Source organism: Camelus ferus, chromosome X, assembly GCF_009834535.1.
Source record: "Camelus ferus isolate YT-003-E chromosome X, BCGSAC_Cfer_1.0, whole genome shotgun sequence".
Classification (NCBI taxonomy): Eukaryota; Metazoa; Chordata; class Mammalia; order Artiodactyla; family Camelidae; genus Camelus; species Camelus ferus.
Genome location: NC_045732.1, coordinates 81,628,183 through 81,645,842, shown reverse-complemented (window position 1 = coordinate 81,645,842; position 17,660 = coordinate 81,628,183). Strand labels below are relative to the sequence as shown.

At 38.0% G+C, this 17,660-nt stretch overlaps 1 protein-coding gene and 1 pseudogene across 1 annotated transcript; one reads left to right on the top strand and one right to left on the bottom strand.

The window, feature by feature from the left end:
* Positions 1-12,992: 12,992 nt before the first annotated feature.
* LOC102520001 lies at positions 12,993-15,535 on the top strand (annotated as a pseudogene).
* Positions 15,536-16,855: 1,320 nt separating this feature from the next.
* LOC102520248 (uncharacterized protein CXorf51A) lies at positions 16,856-17,446 on the bottom strand. Its single transcript, XM_006193222.2, has 2 exons — positions 17,294-17,446; positions 16,856-17,089 (listed from the first exon to the last, which is right to left on the bottom strand). Exons 1-2 carry the CDS (start codon positions 17,414-17,416, stop codon positions 16,856-16,858), a joined length of 357 nt encoding a protein of 118 aa, XP_006193284.1. The 5' UTR covers positions 17,417-17,446.
* Positions 17,447-17,660: the final 214 nt, after the last annotated feature.

Genomic DNA, 17,660 nt, shown 5'->3' with positions numbered 1-17,660 from the left:
GCACCAAGAACAATGAGCCATCAGAACAGAGATGGCCAAACCCAGGACCTGTTAGAACCAGGGTTCAGGGACTCTTACCTGTGTTTCAACTTGGGCAGTTTTGCTTTTTCCTGTTTTAGATATTAGAGCTCAGCATATTTTTTGAAAAAAATATTGGACTAATAATTGGGGAAAATTCACAATGCCTCTCATCTCCAGAAATATAGCTGGGGCAGGTGGGGGGGGGGGGCTGAAGGTTGAGCTTAGTGGCATTTGCATTTACCCCTGGCTAGAGTTTTAGGGTATAGTTTTAGGCCAAACCTTATTAAAGTGCAGGCTAAGTCATTTCTGGTGTGAAGACCAAAGGTTCAAAAGAGCGAAGACCTAGGTAGTCACTGCAGGTTCATTTGGAAGGAATTGCTTTATACATCACTTGACTCTCACCATTTGAATCCTCATAGTTACATTGTATAGAGCCGTCTAGATCGGCCAAGGTTTTTCAAAACTCACTATTGAAGAATGAGCTCATGAATCTACATTTTTTTTTTTTTTGGCATCCTGAGATTGGCTATAAAGAACTTAGTACTTTTATCACTTATTTCTTTGTGGGAACAAGTGTTAATTGGGACTATGGAGTAAATGGGATCCATAGTTTATGAGTTGGTGGATTTGATAAGACGTTGTGCATGTTTATCTGAGGGTTCAGCATGGGAATAACTCATCTTCCAGATTCTATTTAAGTGATTTAAATTACTTATAAATTACACCTTGCCTAATTCTAAAAGGATTAGGATACAGTGTGAAAATATTTCTTGATAAGTGCAGTTAAAATGCAAAAAAATATGAGTAACCCCACATACAAATTCATGTACATATGAGAACCTATTGCAAAAGAGGAGAGAATCAAGTTGGAATCTGGAATGAATGAAGTATAGAAACTGAGCAATAAATGTAGCAGCCCAAAGAAGAAGCAGGATCCATTGGGTAATATTGTGTGATTTTCTGATGAAAAGAAGCAAAGAATTTAAGCTACCGAAACAACTGTTTTCTTGACACTGAATTCTAAGAAGAGGGGTGTAGGGGAATCCTTATCTCCAGCTTCAGGTTTCCAGTGGATGCTTCTCAAAGGGGTTCTCCTGAAATGATGAGTGTCACATCAAGTCAGACGTCAGTGGAGTCATTTCTGTGGAAAATGAGGCAAGCTTGTCCAGGTGTGAATGCTGCCAATAGAACAACATGAGAGCAGTGCTTAGAGTATCTGGAGGCCAGAGTCCCTGTGATCTTCTAGCACTTTCTCTCAAATTTGAGCCTTTGCTTCATAATACAATTTTATCTTGATTAATGAGAAAAGAAGGGTTGGGAAGGGAACAAAAATCCATTGATCAGTGTGGGACAAGAGAAATGGAACCTTGGCATCTCTATCCCAAGGGTCAGTACTTCTCTGTAGAACACAAGGCCCTAAGCCTTGATGTGTCTGTTGGGGCCCAGGGTAGGCTGCCCCTAAATTCATCTCAATGGCATATTGATTATTTTGAATTAAAGTTACTTAAGAAACAGCCAGTGCAGGAGGGGCCCTCTGACCCTCCTTCATGTCTCCCTGAAATCAGGAAATAAATCTCTCACATGAAAGGTGCCCTCCCTGCATCTGGAGGTAGAAGAATAACCTTATCACCAAAGGCAGGGCATGTGGGCCAAGAAGCCTGTATAAACCTTGTGAGTTCTTTGTAACCCCAAGCCCAAACTCTGTTTAGATTTTTCACTAATAGGGTACCCAAAACACAACTTCCTTGGTCCTGTGTATTCCTCACAGATTTGTTCTTTGTCTAAAAGGTATAAACACTGCCTACCACTTCTTAGGTCCCATTTCTATGGCAGCTCCATATGCATAAATTAAAATTTGTTTCTTTTTCTCCTGTTAATTTGTCTTGTATCAACTTTATTGTCACTCTGGCCAGAAGAATGCAAGACAGGGAGAGGGAGAACCTTCCCCACCAACAGTCCCAGAGATGGGTTTCACTGTAGTTTGGGGACAGGAAAGCCCTTTTCCTGCAGAGCATGGGAACAAGGGTGATTTGAAAAGCAGCATTAAGGACTAAAGCTGAGGTTAAGAACCAAACAGGCGATTGACCGGAAGCATTAATCCAAGAGGACCGTGGGGAGTGTCATTAACTACTAAGGCAGGTGACTAGATAAACACATGGTAGGTCAGAGGAGCACAATCAGGTGTAGAACAGAGTGTGCTAGGAATTCTCTGGAAATATTGTGAGGGAAGCTTGCAGATTTTATATGGAGTTCACTGGTATTTACCATACATGGGCCACCAACTCATAAAGAGAATCAAATTGCTTCCCACACCAGGCATTAAAAGTACATAGTAGTCTGAACGTGTATTTCCCCTTCTAGGCTGTGAACGCCAAGAGGAAAGAGGCTGTATTATTTACTACTAAATATCCATTAAAAGGCACATGGCTTAACCATTAGAAGATAATAAAAATGTTTGAAGGATAGAAGTAAAATCCAGCTGTTTTCTCATTTAAGAATGGCTATTTACAAGGGAGAAGTGGCATTATCCTAATGTGATGGATTCGGGTGTCAGATTAAAAGCCTAAATATATTCCACATCCTACAGCTCTTCATGCACTTAGTAAGTAGTGGTACCATCATTCTGAACGCAGGGCTGCTTTATATCAAAGCCCATTATGCAACACTGTCTCCTCACTAAGGAAACGTTTAGAGATTATTCACAGGACACTGATCACAGTGTTAGACATTGGAGATGCTTCAGAGAAAAGTAAGACATAGTCCTCAGCCTCCGAAGCAGAAGAGCAGAAGGTCATACAAAACTAATACACAAAGCTTTTTCTAAGGTCTAAAGATATGAAAAAATCATAATAGATGGCAGCACAAACATTTAACCTTCATGAGAGGTGGTTGGAAGTTTTTGATAAGATGCTTGCAAGATAGACATTAGAAGTTGAGGAGGCTAACAGCCCTTGTGGACGTGGGAGGCAGAATTTAGGCAGAATTTTGGCCCCCTGACCCTCTCTCTCTCCTCTCTCTCCCATGAATATGTTCATTTCCTTGCCAAAGTGGACGTTGCAGCTGTAATTAAGGTTCTTATCAGTGGTATTAGAATAGGGAGGTTATCCTGGATCATCTGGCCAGGCCCAATATAATTATGTGAGCTCACTTTCGATCTCCATTTTGTTTACTTGTTTTGCCCTGAATTGCACTTTACACCTTCTTATTCTTTTTGAATTTACTCTCTTGATATTTTTTCAAGCTTAATTAGTTGAATATTTTATTTTTCCACATATTCTAATAAAAAATTCAAATCTATGAATTTCTCCATAAGTTGTGCTTTAGCTACATTCCATAGTCTTGACAGATAACTTCTCCCATTGTTCTTAAGTTCAAAGGATCTCATCGTTTACATTTGAATTTATACCTGGTTTATTTAGTGGTTTTTCCTCAACACATATATGAATTTTACCCTCCTTTATTATATTGTAAGATTTTTTTTTTTGGTTTTGGTATGTATTGCCACATAAAAAACAAACATTTTATTATGTTCAAGATTGCTGTTGGACATGAATTGAGACAGGTTACAGTAGAAATGACTTATCTCTGCTCCACAATATTTGGAGCCTCAGATTGTAAGAATTCAGTGATGGGGGCTGCAGTCACCTGAAGGCTTCTTTACTCATACATCTGGCACCTAGACTGCAATGTATTGAAGGTGGGGCTTAGCTGGGACAGTGGACTGTATGTAGTAACTGCACGTGGACTCTCCATTTGGCTTAGGCTTCTTACGTCATGACAGCTCGGTTCCAAGAGAAAGCATCCGGAGATCTAAGAAACCTAGAGACTTAGAATCTGCTTGACTTATAATTTTATGACGTAAGAGGCACATAGAGTGACATCCATAGTATTCTTCTGATTGAAGCCATCCCCAGCTAGCCCATATTCAAGGAGAGGGGAAATAGAGTTGATCTCTTGAATGAAGGAGTCTCCAATAATCTGTGGTCGTGTTTAAAAACTGCATCAGTTGCACCGTGTTCAAGGAACTTGTTTCTGTGTGGTGTTAGATCTTGTGGTTTATATGTGCCTCATCTATTTCCTTGTCTTTATTTACAACAATTTTCTATTTTTGTTAAATGTATCTTTTAAAAGCAGGATACTGTTGGAATTTTTTGTTTATTCAATATTAGAGACTCTTTTGATGGCCCTACATTTAATATAGCAGGTGCAAATCCATGTGTCCAGGCTTAAACACTCTTTTAATAATAGTGCTTTTATTTATTTTTTATTGCTTTTTCCACATGTATTCTGTTTTATGAGGGTTCTGAGTGCCCTGAGACTAGTGCTGGACAGTAAGTAGACACCTAGGTTTGGAAGTGCAACTTAGAAATGTCCCAGTTCCGGGTCTGGCTTAGCTTACCTTGATCACATCCCTATCTTGGGGTTCTCCAGGACAATGTGAAGGATAATAGTGGGTACAAATAGAATCATCTCCCCCAGTTTATCTTCCTGCCTTGGGTCCTTTACCCTTTCCAATTCAACTAGTCATTTCCCCTCCATGCCGAGACCCAAACACTTTCTATATGTCTCTAAGGATTTCTCACACATTTATTTCAGGTATACAGTGTAGGATTGTGTTCTGTAAATATCTTGACCTCTTCATTGCCTCTTTGGTTGGGTTTGAAAAAGAAGCCCATGCTAGTTTGATATCTTATCTCAAAATTTTTGGTTTCATAGAAGGAAATTCATCTGATGTTTTAAAAGCATACATCAATGCAGTGGTATATTATACATTTGCTCTTTAGCTTAGAAAATCTAGTTGTTATAAATGAGGGCATCTCTCTTGTGTATAGAACTTCATGGATTTTATAGCATCGTCATATTCATTATCTCAATGCTCAGAACAACACTATGACAGTTATAAATGAGTAAACTAAGAAGTTAAGTGACCTGCCTATAAACGCAGCTAATAAGAAACATAGATAAAGCCCAAGTGCAGTTCCTCTGATGCCACAAATTTCTTTCAACTATACTCCTTCAAAGCTAAGTTTAAGAACATTTCTCTGAGTCACAAAAACAGAGCCACAGATAGATGGCGTGTTGAGTGAAGACATTTTAAAAATGAATTTTAAAATATTTAATGTAAGTATAGCTATTGTGAGTGACAGAAAGAACAGCTTAAAATGATGGATTGACTATGTAGGTTTAGAAAACCAATGACAAAATAAACATCCATCTGGTATGCACATTGATTTTTAAAATTTAAATTTTCCAATAAACTTTATTTTTGCACAATTTCAAATTTATGGAAAGTTGCAAGTGTAGGACTAGGAATTTCCTTTATTCTTCACTGGATTCACCAGTGTTTTATCACATTTTCTTTCTTTCATTTACTCGTTCTTTCTCTCTCTATATATGTATATATATTATGTATCATAATATGTAAACGCCTAATATTTATTCCCCCAAACAATTTAAGAGTTCAGTCACACATGTTACAAATCATTACTCTAAATCCCTAAATCCCTCAGGAGGTATGTCCTGAGAACAATGAAATATAGTAAAATTACCAAAATCAGGAAATGTAACCTTGATACAATACTCTTCTCTAATTTAGGGATCTGCAGACTATAGCTTTCAGGTCAAACATGGACCACAGCTGCTGGTTGCTGTGAATAGTTTTACTGGAATACAACCACATGTTGTCTATGACTGTTGTGGAGCTACTACAACACATTTGAGTAGTTATAACAGGCACCATGTGATCCACAAGCCTACAAATATTTAATGTTTGATCCTATACTGAACAAGTTTTCTGATCCTTCTAATTCAAAGTCCATATTCAAATTTGACCACATCCAAATAATAACCTTTATAATTACATTTCCTCATTCAGGACCCACTTGAGATCACTCATTGCATTTAGTTATGTTTCTTTAATCTCCTTCAATCTCTACAACACTGACATTGAAATTTTTGGAAGAATAAAGGCTACTTGTTTTGTAGAATGTCTCTTTATATGGGTTTATCTGACATATCCTCATGATAGATTTAGGTTATACAGTTTTGGCAGGAACAATACCAGAAAGATGCTGTGTTCTTCTCCATACACCCTATCAGTAGGTGTAGTAGATGTCAGTTTCTCTTTTGTTAGTGGCATTCATCTTAATCACTTAGTTAAATTGGTGTTCGCTAAGTTCTTTCAACATGAAGTTACTGTTTTACCTTTGATAGTAACATAAAATTTTTGGAGGATAAGCTAAAACTATATAAATATCTTGTTTGGAATGAATTATCACTATGATGGTTAAAAATAGTGAATTTTTTAGTCCCATGTGCGTATTTTAATATCTTGGTAGAATGGCAAAGCTCAGGCCGATGCACACAAAGTACAGGAGAAACGTTTAAGGCTGGTGCTCACTAGAAGCCAAGATTCACCACAGTGCTGAGCCTTATCTTCAGTGCCTTTTTGAATGTGAATAATGGATGTGGTACTGAAAACAGAGAATGTTGTTTGGCTGACAGAATATTTATGGAGTAAAGTACTACAGGAATGCTTAGAATAAGTTTTGAATAATAATCCTTCAGAAAATGCAATACAGAGATTCAAATGCAATGCTGTAAGATGAATAGGAAACTTCCATCATTCAAAATGCTTCAAGGTAAGGCATGACTGTCTACGTGCCAGCAAGAAACACACCGCAACACACAGGTTTGGGTGACAGTGACTTGCAGCAGCTGTCTGAGGTCAGATATTTGACTTCTGTGGGGCTGTGGGAAGCAAGTCCACTGGGCTGAGCTGAGACACAGTCACCACGCCCTTGGTTAGGGGCACTTAGGCTGCCATTTTCCAAATTCCTTTTTCAATTAGTGGGAGCTGACATATCACATGTATGAAAGTTCTGATTTGACTCAAGATAAAGTCAAAATGAAGGTCACAACATGGTCTTCAAAGTCAGACTTTGTTCAGGAAGCAATTAGAAGACGGATGATTAGGGAAGCAAGAAACAGAACATTTTCTTCCAAGTGTTATTGACTTAGCATTGATGGATGTTTTAGTTCTGTCCACTCTCTGATATTAAAAAAAACAGGCTGAGTTGAAGGACTAATTTTGAGTATACTCATTTTCAATTTCTATTCAATATTGGCTTGGAATAGAGCAAATAGTGAAATGATAATGGTAAAGATAAGAAGGGTAGCAAATTTTTTTCTGGATGGTACCAGAGGGATTTCCCAATACAGCACAAAGGAAGTAACAGGAAAGAAATCTCATGACATATGTTATGTGCCTGAAGTGTCAGTCCCCATGTATCCCTGTTTCGATATTTACATAAAACATTGTAAACAGTGTTGTAAATGCTGGTTTTTAGGCATACTGTGTATAATTTTAAGACACTTTTTAAAGTAATATGTCAGGAAGGTATAATTTGGAGGTAGTAATAATAATAGAATAAGTTGGATTAAGTTATAGTATCCTAAAAAGTCTTTGAATAGTCACACTATCATTATAATGCACAAATACAACCCCCTAAGAGAACACAGATTAAGTGAAAGGACAAAATATATGTATAGCAATGTTGACCCTTACCATATCTTGGCATACACATGTGAAGGTACGTGGTAATATTTGCTGAGTTGTTGTTCTTATTCAACTGAATCCCATGTGAACTGATTTATAAATCTGTATATTCAACTGTAGGTTCTTTTTTACCTAGAGAAGAAAAATGTTTTGGATGCCATTCATCACAAAAACCTTCATTTAGCTTCTTTGCAAAGTTGTTGATTTTTTGAAGGATATATTACCTATATAATCTGGATCATTAGCTTCATAATTCTCCAAGATGGAGATTTGATAGGAAGTTAATTTTAAGTGGCAAAAATGTCTGAATTATTTTAAGACTGGAAATATCTCCCTGCTTCTGATTATTGAAAGTTTGCTTTTCAAAATTCAGCAATATATTCATTCAAAATATTTTTGAGAGCTTACTTTGAAACAAATTTTTCTTAAAAGTTGGATAAGGCTGCCTAATGACATATTATTGTATGTATTGAGGGTATTCAGGGAAAGTTTCAGGGTCTGAAGTGAGAAGTGGAGAGAAATGAAGGTTTTAAAACTAATCCAACAATTATTATTTTGTGTTCAGATTTCCACAAAATAGTTACTTATGGTCATACTTTAAAAGAAATAGTCTTCCTGTGGAAAAATAGTTAGGTTTCCAAAATGAAGATGTTAATAGTTTATGAAGACTCAAGGCTATTGTATATTGCTATTTAACTTGATTTGTACCAGAATGACATAATTTGGTATCAAGTCCCAGCCAGAATTTTCCATGGGGCAAAGGGAAACACAGGAAATGCTATAGATTAATTCTAAAATTATGGTGATTTGGAGGACTGTATCTCCAGACAGATTGCCTGAATTCCAATCCTGGCGCTGCCATCCACTACTTGTGTGATCTTGGGTAAATATGAGAAAATGTAACACATCCGTGCAGTTTCCTACTCAGGTTATTGGAGGATTAAATAAATGTATGTAAAATATTTATAAAAGTGGTACATAGTAAGCACTTCAGTATTAATAGTATCACTCAGTGAAGGCAAACTGTTCATATGAGAAAATCCATAGTCAAAAAGAAGTTTCTCCATTAAAGAGTGAATAAAAGCAAGTGAACTAAAGATGCAATTTAAAAAGTTAAAATACAAAACAAAAGGAACCATGACAAATGAATTATTAAATTTAGCAACATAAATCATGGGATTGAAAATATAGATTGAAATTAATCTAAGCATTAGCACATTGAAAAGATAATCAAAATGGATAATGTGGTAACATCTAATTAGAAATGCTATCAGAAATTTGGAAGGAAATAAAATTATTCATAACGATTGTGATAACTGATAACAAAAAAATCACCATCTTGCCACTTGCCTGTGGGAAAAGTCAGTTCTTTGTTTGGAGACCAAAAGAAAGTCAAAAGACGAAGTCACGTAGTTGAAACATGGTTGCCTCTGTGTTTCTCTGAGGGGAGGATGATGCGAGCAGCTGACTGACACTTGGGGAGTGGTGAATAAGATGGCAAAGAGATGAGAGAGTAGAAAGCAGAGGTCAGGTGCCTGGGAAGTTGACGAAGTCCTTCAAATGTGACAGTGTTTGGAATAGAAACTTGGCAAGTTTTTCCTTCCTAGCTTAGTCTTACATATTTCCTCCCTTAATTGTGAACATGGGTTCCTTTTCAAAATGGCAGCCTGGCTCAGCCAGATTGAGGGAAACAAAGGAATAGGGTTGAACCAAAGATTGAGGGGCCACATCACACTTTTGTGAATTGGCTATGATGGCAGCTTTAAAGAATTCTAGAAGTTTAGGTGAAATTCAGGGGCCCTTGAAGAACTTTATTTCTTTTTAAGTAAGAAGTTACTCAGTAGTCATTTCCGAGGTATAATTGTTGCCAGCCCCCAAAAGAGTGCTTGCGGCATGGTAAGTGCTGAGTACAACTTTCCTATTTTTCTGATCTTCTGCCTAGTAGTTTCTATGTAGTTGAGGCCATTTTTTCTGCAGGCAGGCCAGGTTGATTCTCCTATCTTATCCTGATAACGCTCAAGGTAGATATAACCTTATGACAGAAATGAGGAGAAGGTGTTTCCAGGTTTCTGTTGCTTTTTAGCAAGATTGCCCTACTCAGTTCATTTATTATGCCCACTGGCAGCATGCACTGGTCTTTTGCCTTTGGTGATATTTTCCAGGCACATATGTGCAAATAAAATCATCAGTGATTGAATAGAACTTTATTTACCAAACACATTCCATCAGAGAAGACTCCAGCTGTAGCAGCTAGTGACAAATGCCACCCTCCTGGGATGTTGCAGGCAGTAATAATGACAACACTAATAGCTCTCAGTTACTAGTGCATCCACCAGTATCCAAAGTAGCAATTTCCAACCAAGTGCGACACTGTAGGGACTTCACAGGCCACGCTGATATTTCCACTAAAAGCACACAATTACATGTGCATTCAGGCCTATAACCTTGCCTTCTCCCAAGATTGCTAGACATAATTTCCTGCCAAAAATGAAAATACGCATTTGTAGGTGACACAAATGCGCAGTAAGCATCTACTACTTGGAAATGAGGTGGGATGTATCTCCCACAAGAGACCCATAACAAGAGAGCATCTGGCTCTGATGGGGGCTAAGGCTGGGAACACCGAAGGACCCACCCATGAGGACTGGGCTTACAGGGCCTACCTGAGACTGAGGGTGGATGAGGAGAATCGAGAACACTCTGTCCATACTGCTGACCTATCAGGGAATAACGAGCAGCTGCATTCAGTAGTAGGTGACTGGCAAAAGCATGGAGAGAGACTCCCTGTACGGAGCAGACACATAGGGACAACCTAAAAGCTAAAAGACAGCAAACAAACATTAAGAAAAACTCTTCAGCAACCCCGAGCACTCAATCTCAGCACAAGGCCATGTGGAGAAATGGGAACACTTGTGTGTTGTTCATGGGAATATAAATTGGTGCAGCCACTTTGGAAAACAGATGAAGGTTTCTCAAAAAATTAAAAATAGAATTACTATATGATCCAGCAATTCTATTTCAGGGTATATGCACAAAAGAATCTGTATGCAGGGTCCTGAAGATATGTTTGATACGCATGCTCATAGCAGCAGTATCCACAATAGACAAATGATAGAAGCAACCCAAGTGTTATTGATGACTGAATAAGAATGTGGTCTGTACATACAATGGGATATTATTTAGCCTTAAAAAAGGGAAGCTATTCTGACACAGTCTATATGATGTACCTGGAACTGTTAAGTTCATAGAGACTGTTAGGGACTGGAGGGAGGAGGACTGAGGAATTGTTGTTTAGTGGCTAGAGACTTTCAGTTTTGCAAGGTGAAAATAGTTTTGAGATTGCTTACATAAATGTACTTAATATTACTGAGATGTGCACTTAAAATGGTTAAGATAACAAATTTCATGTTATCTGTATTTTGCCAAAATTAAAAACAAAAAGCAAGAATGGCTATATTAGTATCAGATAAGTAGACATTTTAACATAGAAAATTACTAAAGACAAAGAGGGGCATTACATGATTATAAAAGTATCAATCCATCACAAAGATACAACTATCCTGAATGTGTTTCAAGGAAACAACAGAGTTTCCAGATACTCAAAGCAAATCCCAACAGAGTTGTGAGGAGACACAGACTAAGCCATAGTTATAGTTGGACTTCAAACATCTCTAACAGTCAGCAACTGACAGAACCACTAGACGAAAAATCAGCAAAGAATAACTGAACAGAACAATGACCAACAGTGTCTAATTTATATATATAGAACACTCCACTCAACAACAGCAGAACATATACTTATTTCAAGTGTCTAGAATATATACCAAGATAGACTGTGTGCTTTGCCATAAAATGAGCTTCAGCAAATTTAAAAGATTGAAATCTTACAGAATGTATGTTCTAAGCATAATGGAATCGAACTAGAAATCTGTAAATGTGAAAGACAACAGGAAAATCCCTAAACAATTGAAAATTAAACAACATACTTATAAATAATCTGTGGGTCAAAGACAAAGTCTCAAGGAAAATTAAAAAAAAAAAAGACATTGAACTGAATGAAAAGGAAGAGACATCAAAATAAATGGAAAGCAGCTAAAGCAGCACTGAGTGAAATTAATAGCATCAAATGCTTACATTAGAAAAAAGGAAAGGTCTCAAATCAGAGCCCTAAGTTCCTACCTAAAGCATATAGGGGGAAAAAAGAAGAAAATAAACCCAAAGCAGGTGGGAGGAAGGAAATAATTATGAGCAGAAATCAATGAAATTGAAAGGAAGAATAAAATAAAGAAAATCAATGGGAATGAAACTATTTCTTAAATCAGTAAAATTGATAAACCTTTAGCAAGACAAAGAGCAAATTAGACATGACCTAACAACCAGTGCCAGGGATGATTCCGGGAATGTCACCGCAGATCCGGCAGCCATTCAGCGGATGATAGGCAGATACTGTTATTAACTGTGTGCTCCTATATTTGAAAACTTAGAAGAAATGAATCAATTCTTTGAAAAGGTTATATAGGCAATATAATTAGTCCTTTAACCAATAAAGAGATTGAATTTGTATTTCTGCTCCTGAAACAGAACTACCCATGCCTACATGATTTCACTGGAAAATTGTACCCAATTTACAATCTCTACCACAAAATGGAAGAGGATGAAGACATTTCACATCTCATTTTGTGAAGCAAGTATTATGCTAATAACAAAGCTGCAAAGAGAGTACTTGTATTAAGATTGAATGTGTAGTCACAATAATGAAGATAGCATGGTATTTGCTGAGGTATGTACACGTATATCAGTGGAACAGAATAAAGAACCCAGAAATGGACTCAAACCAATATTCCTCCCAACTATTTTTGACAAAGATGAAAAAGCAATGTCAAGGAGGAAGAATAGCCTTTTTAATAAATGGTCCTAGAGCACTTGGACACTTCTATAATAAAAAAAGAACCTTGGCCCAAATCTCATACTTTATGCAAAAGGTAAAACAAATCAGATTGAAATTTAAAACTATATAATTTTAGAGAAGATGTTCAGTGCCTGAGACCAGGTGAAAAGTTCTTAGACCTGACACCAAAAGCATGACCCATAAAAGAAAAAAATTGATGAACTGGACCTCATCAAAATTATACCTTTTGCTCTGTGAAAGATACTATAATGTTGAAACATAAGCTACAGACTGAGAAAAAATGTAAATCACATTACCTGACAAAAGATCTATATCTAAAATGTACAAAGAGCTCTTGACATTCAACAGTGAACAAAATTTAAAAATCCAATTAGAAAATGGGCTTCAGCTGTGGCCCATGCTAAACAGGGGGGACCTGCATGATTCCTTTATTCCTGGGGTTATCACACCATTGCTGAAAATCACATAGACAGAAACCAGACTGAGAAACTCCTAAAAGGGGTACAAGAACTGGAGAAGGAGATTCAATGACCTAAGAAGGAACAGGCCGACAACAGGAACTCAAACATTAGAGAAAATTCTTCAGGAACTGGAAATGCTAAGTGTACTTTTTTTTTCTTTTTTTTAATGTCAGTCCTCATGACCAAAGACATGCAGCCCTACGTATAGTCTATCTGATCTGAGCTAAGGATACCAAGGCTTTGCCAGACAGAAAAATGCAATATTAGTGAAGAGAAAGAGGCTCTAACCAAGGCTGGACTAGGAGAAAGCAGGCAGGCAGCCAGCTCTCACTGATATGAGTAAAGAAACAAAGATATTACTTTGAAAGAAGTCAACAGTGCTGGTAAAGAAATTCATTGTACCCATATTTGCAATCAGGGGCTCCCTCCAGACATCCATATACTGGCCCGGGCCCCTGTAGAGCCCAGCTTCAGTGCTAGGTTCGGTTGTCTTGAGCAGACTTACTACAGTTCTCCCCTTGTGCTGATTTAGTAACCATGAATTACGCAGCTCTGAAATATGAAGGCACGTAAGATTTCAGGAGCTTGCGTAAAAGGAATGTAGCCAACAGACTGATTGATTTTCAGTGGACTATTCTGTCTGCTCAAGTACAGCTAGTAGTCCAGAGCCTGAGGGAGGGAGAGGGCAAGAATCTTTCTAGTTATGTCAGTTTGAAGTGATTGGCCAGGCGTTCTTTATCAAGACCGCTGTATGATGACTATCCTTTTTGTGATTGGCCAAGGGATGGATAAGCCAGAGATTATTGACGAACATAGAGAGATATTCCCAGAAACCTCACTACAGTATGGCTGTAGAATTTTCTCTTGTCTTGTATGATTTTAAGGTTGAAAATATCAACTGAATCTATGACTGGGAGGGTCAGGAGCTCGGTGTTACCACCTCCAACAACTATATAGGCTAAAGATACTGTTAAAACTTACATGTTGTATAGTATGCTATAAGGACTGGACTCTGTTGCAGTACCCTGTGGGGAAGGACCAAAAAGGAGGCAGTGATAGAATGAAGTAAAGTTAATAACTGTCATAATGCATTTGTAGTGGGAGTGGAAATGCACACATGTAAGTTCCTCCTAGATCACCTTAAATGTCAAGGATTGGAATTCCAATCCAGCATTTTATAAGTAGGGGAAGTATCTAGCATCCACATTTATTTCATGAAGAGGAAACAAAAAGCCTAAAGGGACTGTAATGACACACTAGAGGACGAAAAGATTATTTAAAGAAGCCAACAGAGGGGCTCTGTGTTGATACAGAAATTAAAACATCATTTAACAGTAGAAAAAACTCACTAGGATCTAGGAGGCAACAACCAGCTAGTGGTAAGTGGTGCAGAAAGGAAATAATATATGTTATTTACATATAATTGCAGGAAGTCCTGGAAATTCAGATGATCCGCTCTTAAAAGCCCATAAGGTCATTGTAAGAAAGATCTTGTTGCTTAAATTAGAAACAATTTGCTTTTTTATCCCTGTCCAAAAAGATTGAGATAGAAAAACCAAAAATCAATTGTAAAATGGAGATGTATTTCTGTACACCTGGAAACCTGTGCCTTGTGTTCAAATTCTTGAAAGCTTGATTCTGCCAGTGTTAAAAAAAAAAAAATAGGCTACAGACATAAATAGAAATCTCGATGAAGAGGATATACAGATGGCAAATGAGCACATAAAAAGAAGTTCAACGTTTACCATCAGGGAAAGGCAAATGAAAACTTTGAGAAGATACCACTATACATGAACCACAATGATTTAATCTTTTTTAAATGATAGCACCAAATGCTGGTGAGAATGCAGAGGAACTGCTGGTGGGATTGTAAAATGGTACAACCACTCTGGAGAGAAGTATGGAAGTTTCTTAACAAAACTGAGCATGCCATTACCATGTGATCCAGCCATTGTACTTGTGGGCATTTATCTCAGAGAAATGAAAACTTTTACATTCACAGGAAAACCTAAACAGGAACGATCATATCAGCTTTTTTTTTTTTTTTTGTAATAGTCAAAAAAATCAAAACAATGAAAATGTCCTTCAATAAATAAATTGGTTAAACTGTGGTACCTCCATACCCTAGAATATTACTCACCAATAAAGGGAAAAAAAGATTGACATACACAATGACTTGGATGGATCTCAAGGGATTTATACTGAATGTAAAAAGCCAATCACAATAGGTTATATGTTGAATGATTCCATTTATTTATTATTCTTGTAATGGCAAAATTATAGAGATGAAGAACAAATTACTGGATTCCAGAGGTCAGGGAGGGAGGGAGGTAGTTGTGGTTATAAATGAGTATAACGTGACAGATCCTCGTGCTGGAATTCTTCTGTAACTTGACTGTAATGGTGTTAATCACAGGAAACTACACAGGTGATAAAATTCCGTAGGACTAAACACAAACACTCATACAAATATGTGCGTGTAAAACTGGTGAAACTGAGTGAGGTAAATAGATCATAACACTTTCAATTTCCTGATTGTGATGTTCTACTATAGATATGCGAGATGTTACCATTGGAAGAAACTAGGTTTAAGGGGAGAAGATATTTCTATTTCTTACAGCTGCACGTGACTTTACAATGATCTCAGTTTTTTAAATAAAATTAAAGCAAGTTTGTGGTATCGTTTAAATGCTGCCAAACTCTCAACAAAATAGCAATCATAAAATGCTAGAAAATGCCATCTATACATATAAATGGAATCAGTATGTTCTCATTTTTATCCAGCTTCTTTCACTCAACGTACTTGATTTGAGGGTTCTTGTGTACAACAATATTACATTAATTTTATTAGTATGATTGTTATTTTGTTGAGGATGGGGATCTACAGAGAGGGGCAAAAAGAAGCAATCGTCAGGGAGTAGGAGGAAACTTCTTGGGGTGATGGGTATGTTCACACTTAGAATTGTGGTGATGGCTTAACAAGTATATACATACGACAAAACTCATCAAATTGTCACTTTAAGCATGCGCAATTTATTATATGTCAATTATACTTCAATGAAACCACTTAAAAGGATATCCTCTTTAGAGAGAAAAACAACTTTGGAAAGAATAAAGATAAAGATCCCTGCAGGGGAGACTGCTGTTTTAGAATTCTCTGTAGACAATATCCCTCTTTATTGCCTGCAAAGCAGACCTGCTCCCACTGCCCTGCCCTTGGGAAGCCACTGCTTGACCCTAAGTTTCTGTAACAAGTGGGCTAATCAGTGTTGGATTTGTGGCTTCCAGTCACCATTATTTCAGTCCTTAGGGTGCTTTCAGTAACTTTTAGTAGGATGAGGTTTTTGGCCTTTTGGAGGATCATCAGTTGTTGATGTCATCAGGTGGCATGTAACAAACACCACTATGAGGTAGGTGGCCTGGGAGTCATTTATTTCCCTGTTTCGTGGGATCCCACTGCCACCCACACACCTTAAACCATATAGGTTCTGGCAATCTACACTTTGACAACGTGCTCCGCCTGCGCCCCACCCCAAAGATAGAAACGCCAAGCCCTTTTCCATCTTTCCAGTAGGTTCAAGTGTTAAGCAGGAAATTTGTCCGCAGCACTCTGTCCTGACCCACTCCTTATCCCCACTATCTGGTTAACTGTGATTCTGCCAGTTTTGCCCCCACTCTGCAGGACCCAGTGTCCCTCCCTCCTCACACCCTTTCCTCTTCCCTTCCTTCCCTGCTCCCACCACAAGAGAACTCACAGAAGCACACAGAAATTTTCCCAAGTTGGTTTTTATTTAATTACCATCAGTGTACCCTGTAGCTGTAAAATTCAATAGGTACACATTTGGTCATTACTCAGACTTCAGAGACTTTGCAGATATTTCTGAGGTCTCTAGCCTCTCTCTGAAGTTACTGGCCGCCCAGGTCACCAGTTGAAGTAGTGGGCTTCTCCGCTACCTCTTGCTTCTGCTGCAGCTCATTTTGATTTTCACTTAATGTCTCATTCAGCCTGTGATAATGGCCGAATAGTGTTGGTCCTTTAGCCTTCTTAGACTTTCTTATAGGGTTGGTAGTTTTTTTAGAGGCTTTTTTACTCAAAGTCCTTTGAAGGTTTTTTTTAATCTTCCTGGTTGTCTTCAATGCCTAGGAAGGAGGACAACAGAGTGAGTTTAAAAGGACACTGGTTTAAGGGGGAAAAGATGGGATATTGATGGAAAGGATGGCTTCATGAGAAGGGGTCAGGGCTGAGGAGGGGGTTTGTGCCAGGCAAGGAAGGGTAAGATTCTTGGGGGAGGAGGGCTCAATGGGTCAATGAAGAAAAGAGTAGCTTGAATAGGGTCACCTTACCTTGCCACCACTTCTGGTCCTGGGTTGATCAGGAACATTCATCTTCTTCCGCTGTCTGGAACTTGCGGTTGGTTGTTCCATATCTGTATTAGGCTCTGGTAGTTTCTTGGACACCTTAGACATATTGAAGCCTCCTGGTGGACTAGCCCAGGCTTCCTGACCGTGCTATATATACCCTTCCCCAGGACAATGAGGGGACCACACCCTTCAGCTTTGATTGGTCAGCAAGGCACTCCCCTAGCCAATAGTGGCTAAGGGGGTTGCTTAGAGATCACAAAGTACTGCTGATGACACCTCTGTGTGTGGCAAAGTTTGCTGGAGGGGCCAAGATATGGCTCAGACATTTCAAAGTACAATTTCTGACACC

Excerpts from the sequence above, each read along its gene's own strand:
- LOC102520248 (XM_006193222.2), bottom strand. The coding sequence starts at position 17,416 with ATGTCTAAGGTGTCCAAGAAACTACCAGAGCCTAATACAGATATGGAA. Across the intron at positions 17,090-17,293 it reads GGACCAGAAGTGGTGGCAAG|GCATTGAAGACAACCAGGAA; the intron begins GTAAGGTGACCC and ends CCTCCTTCCTAG.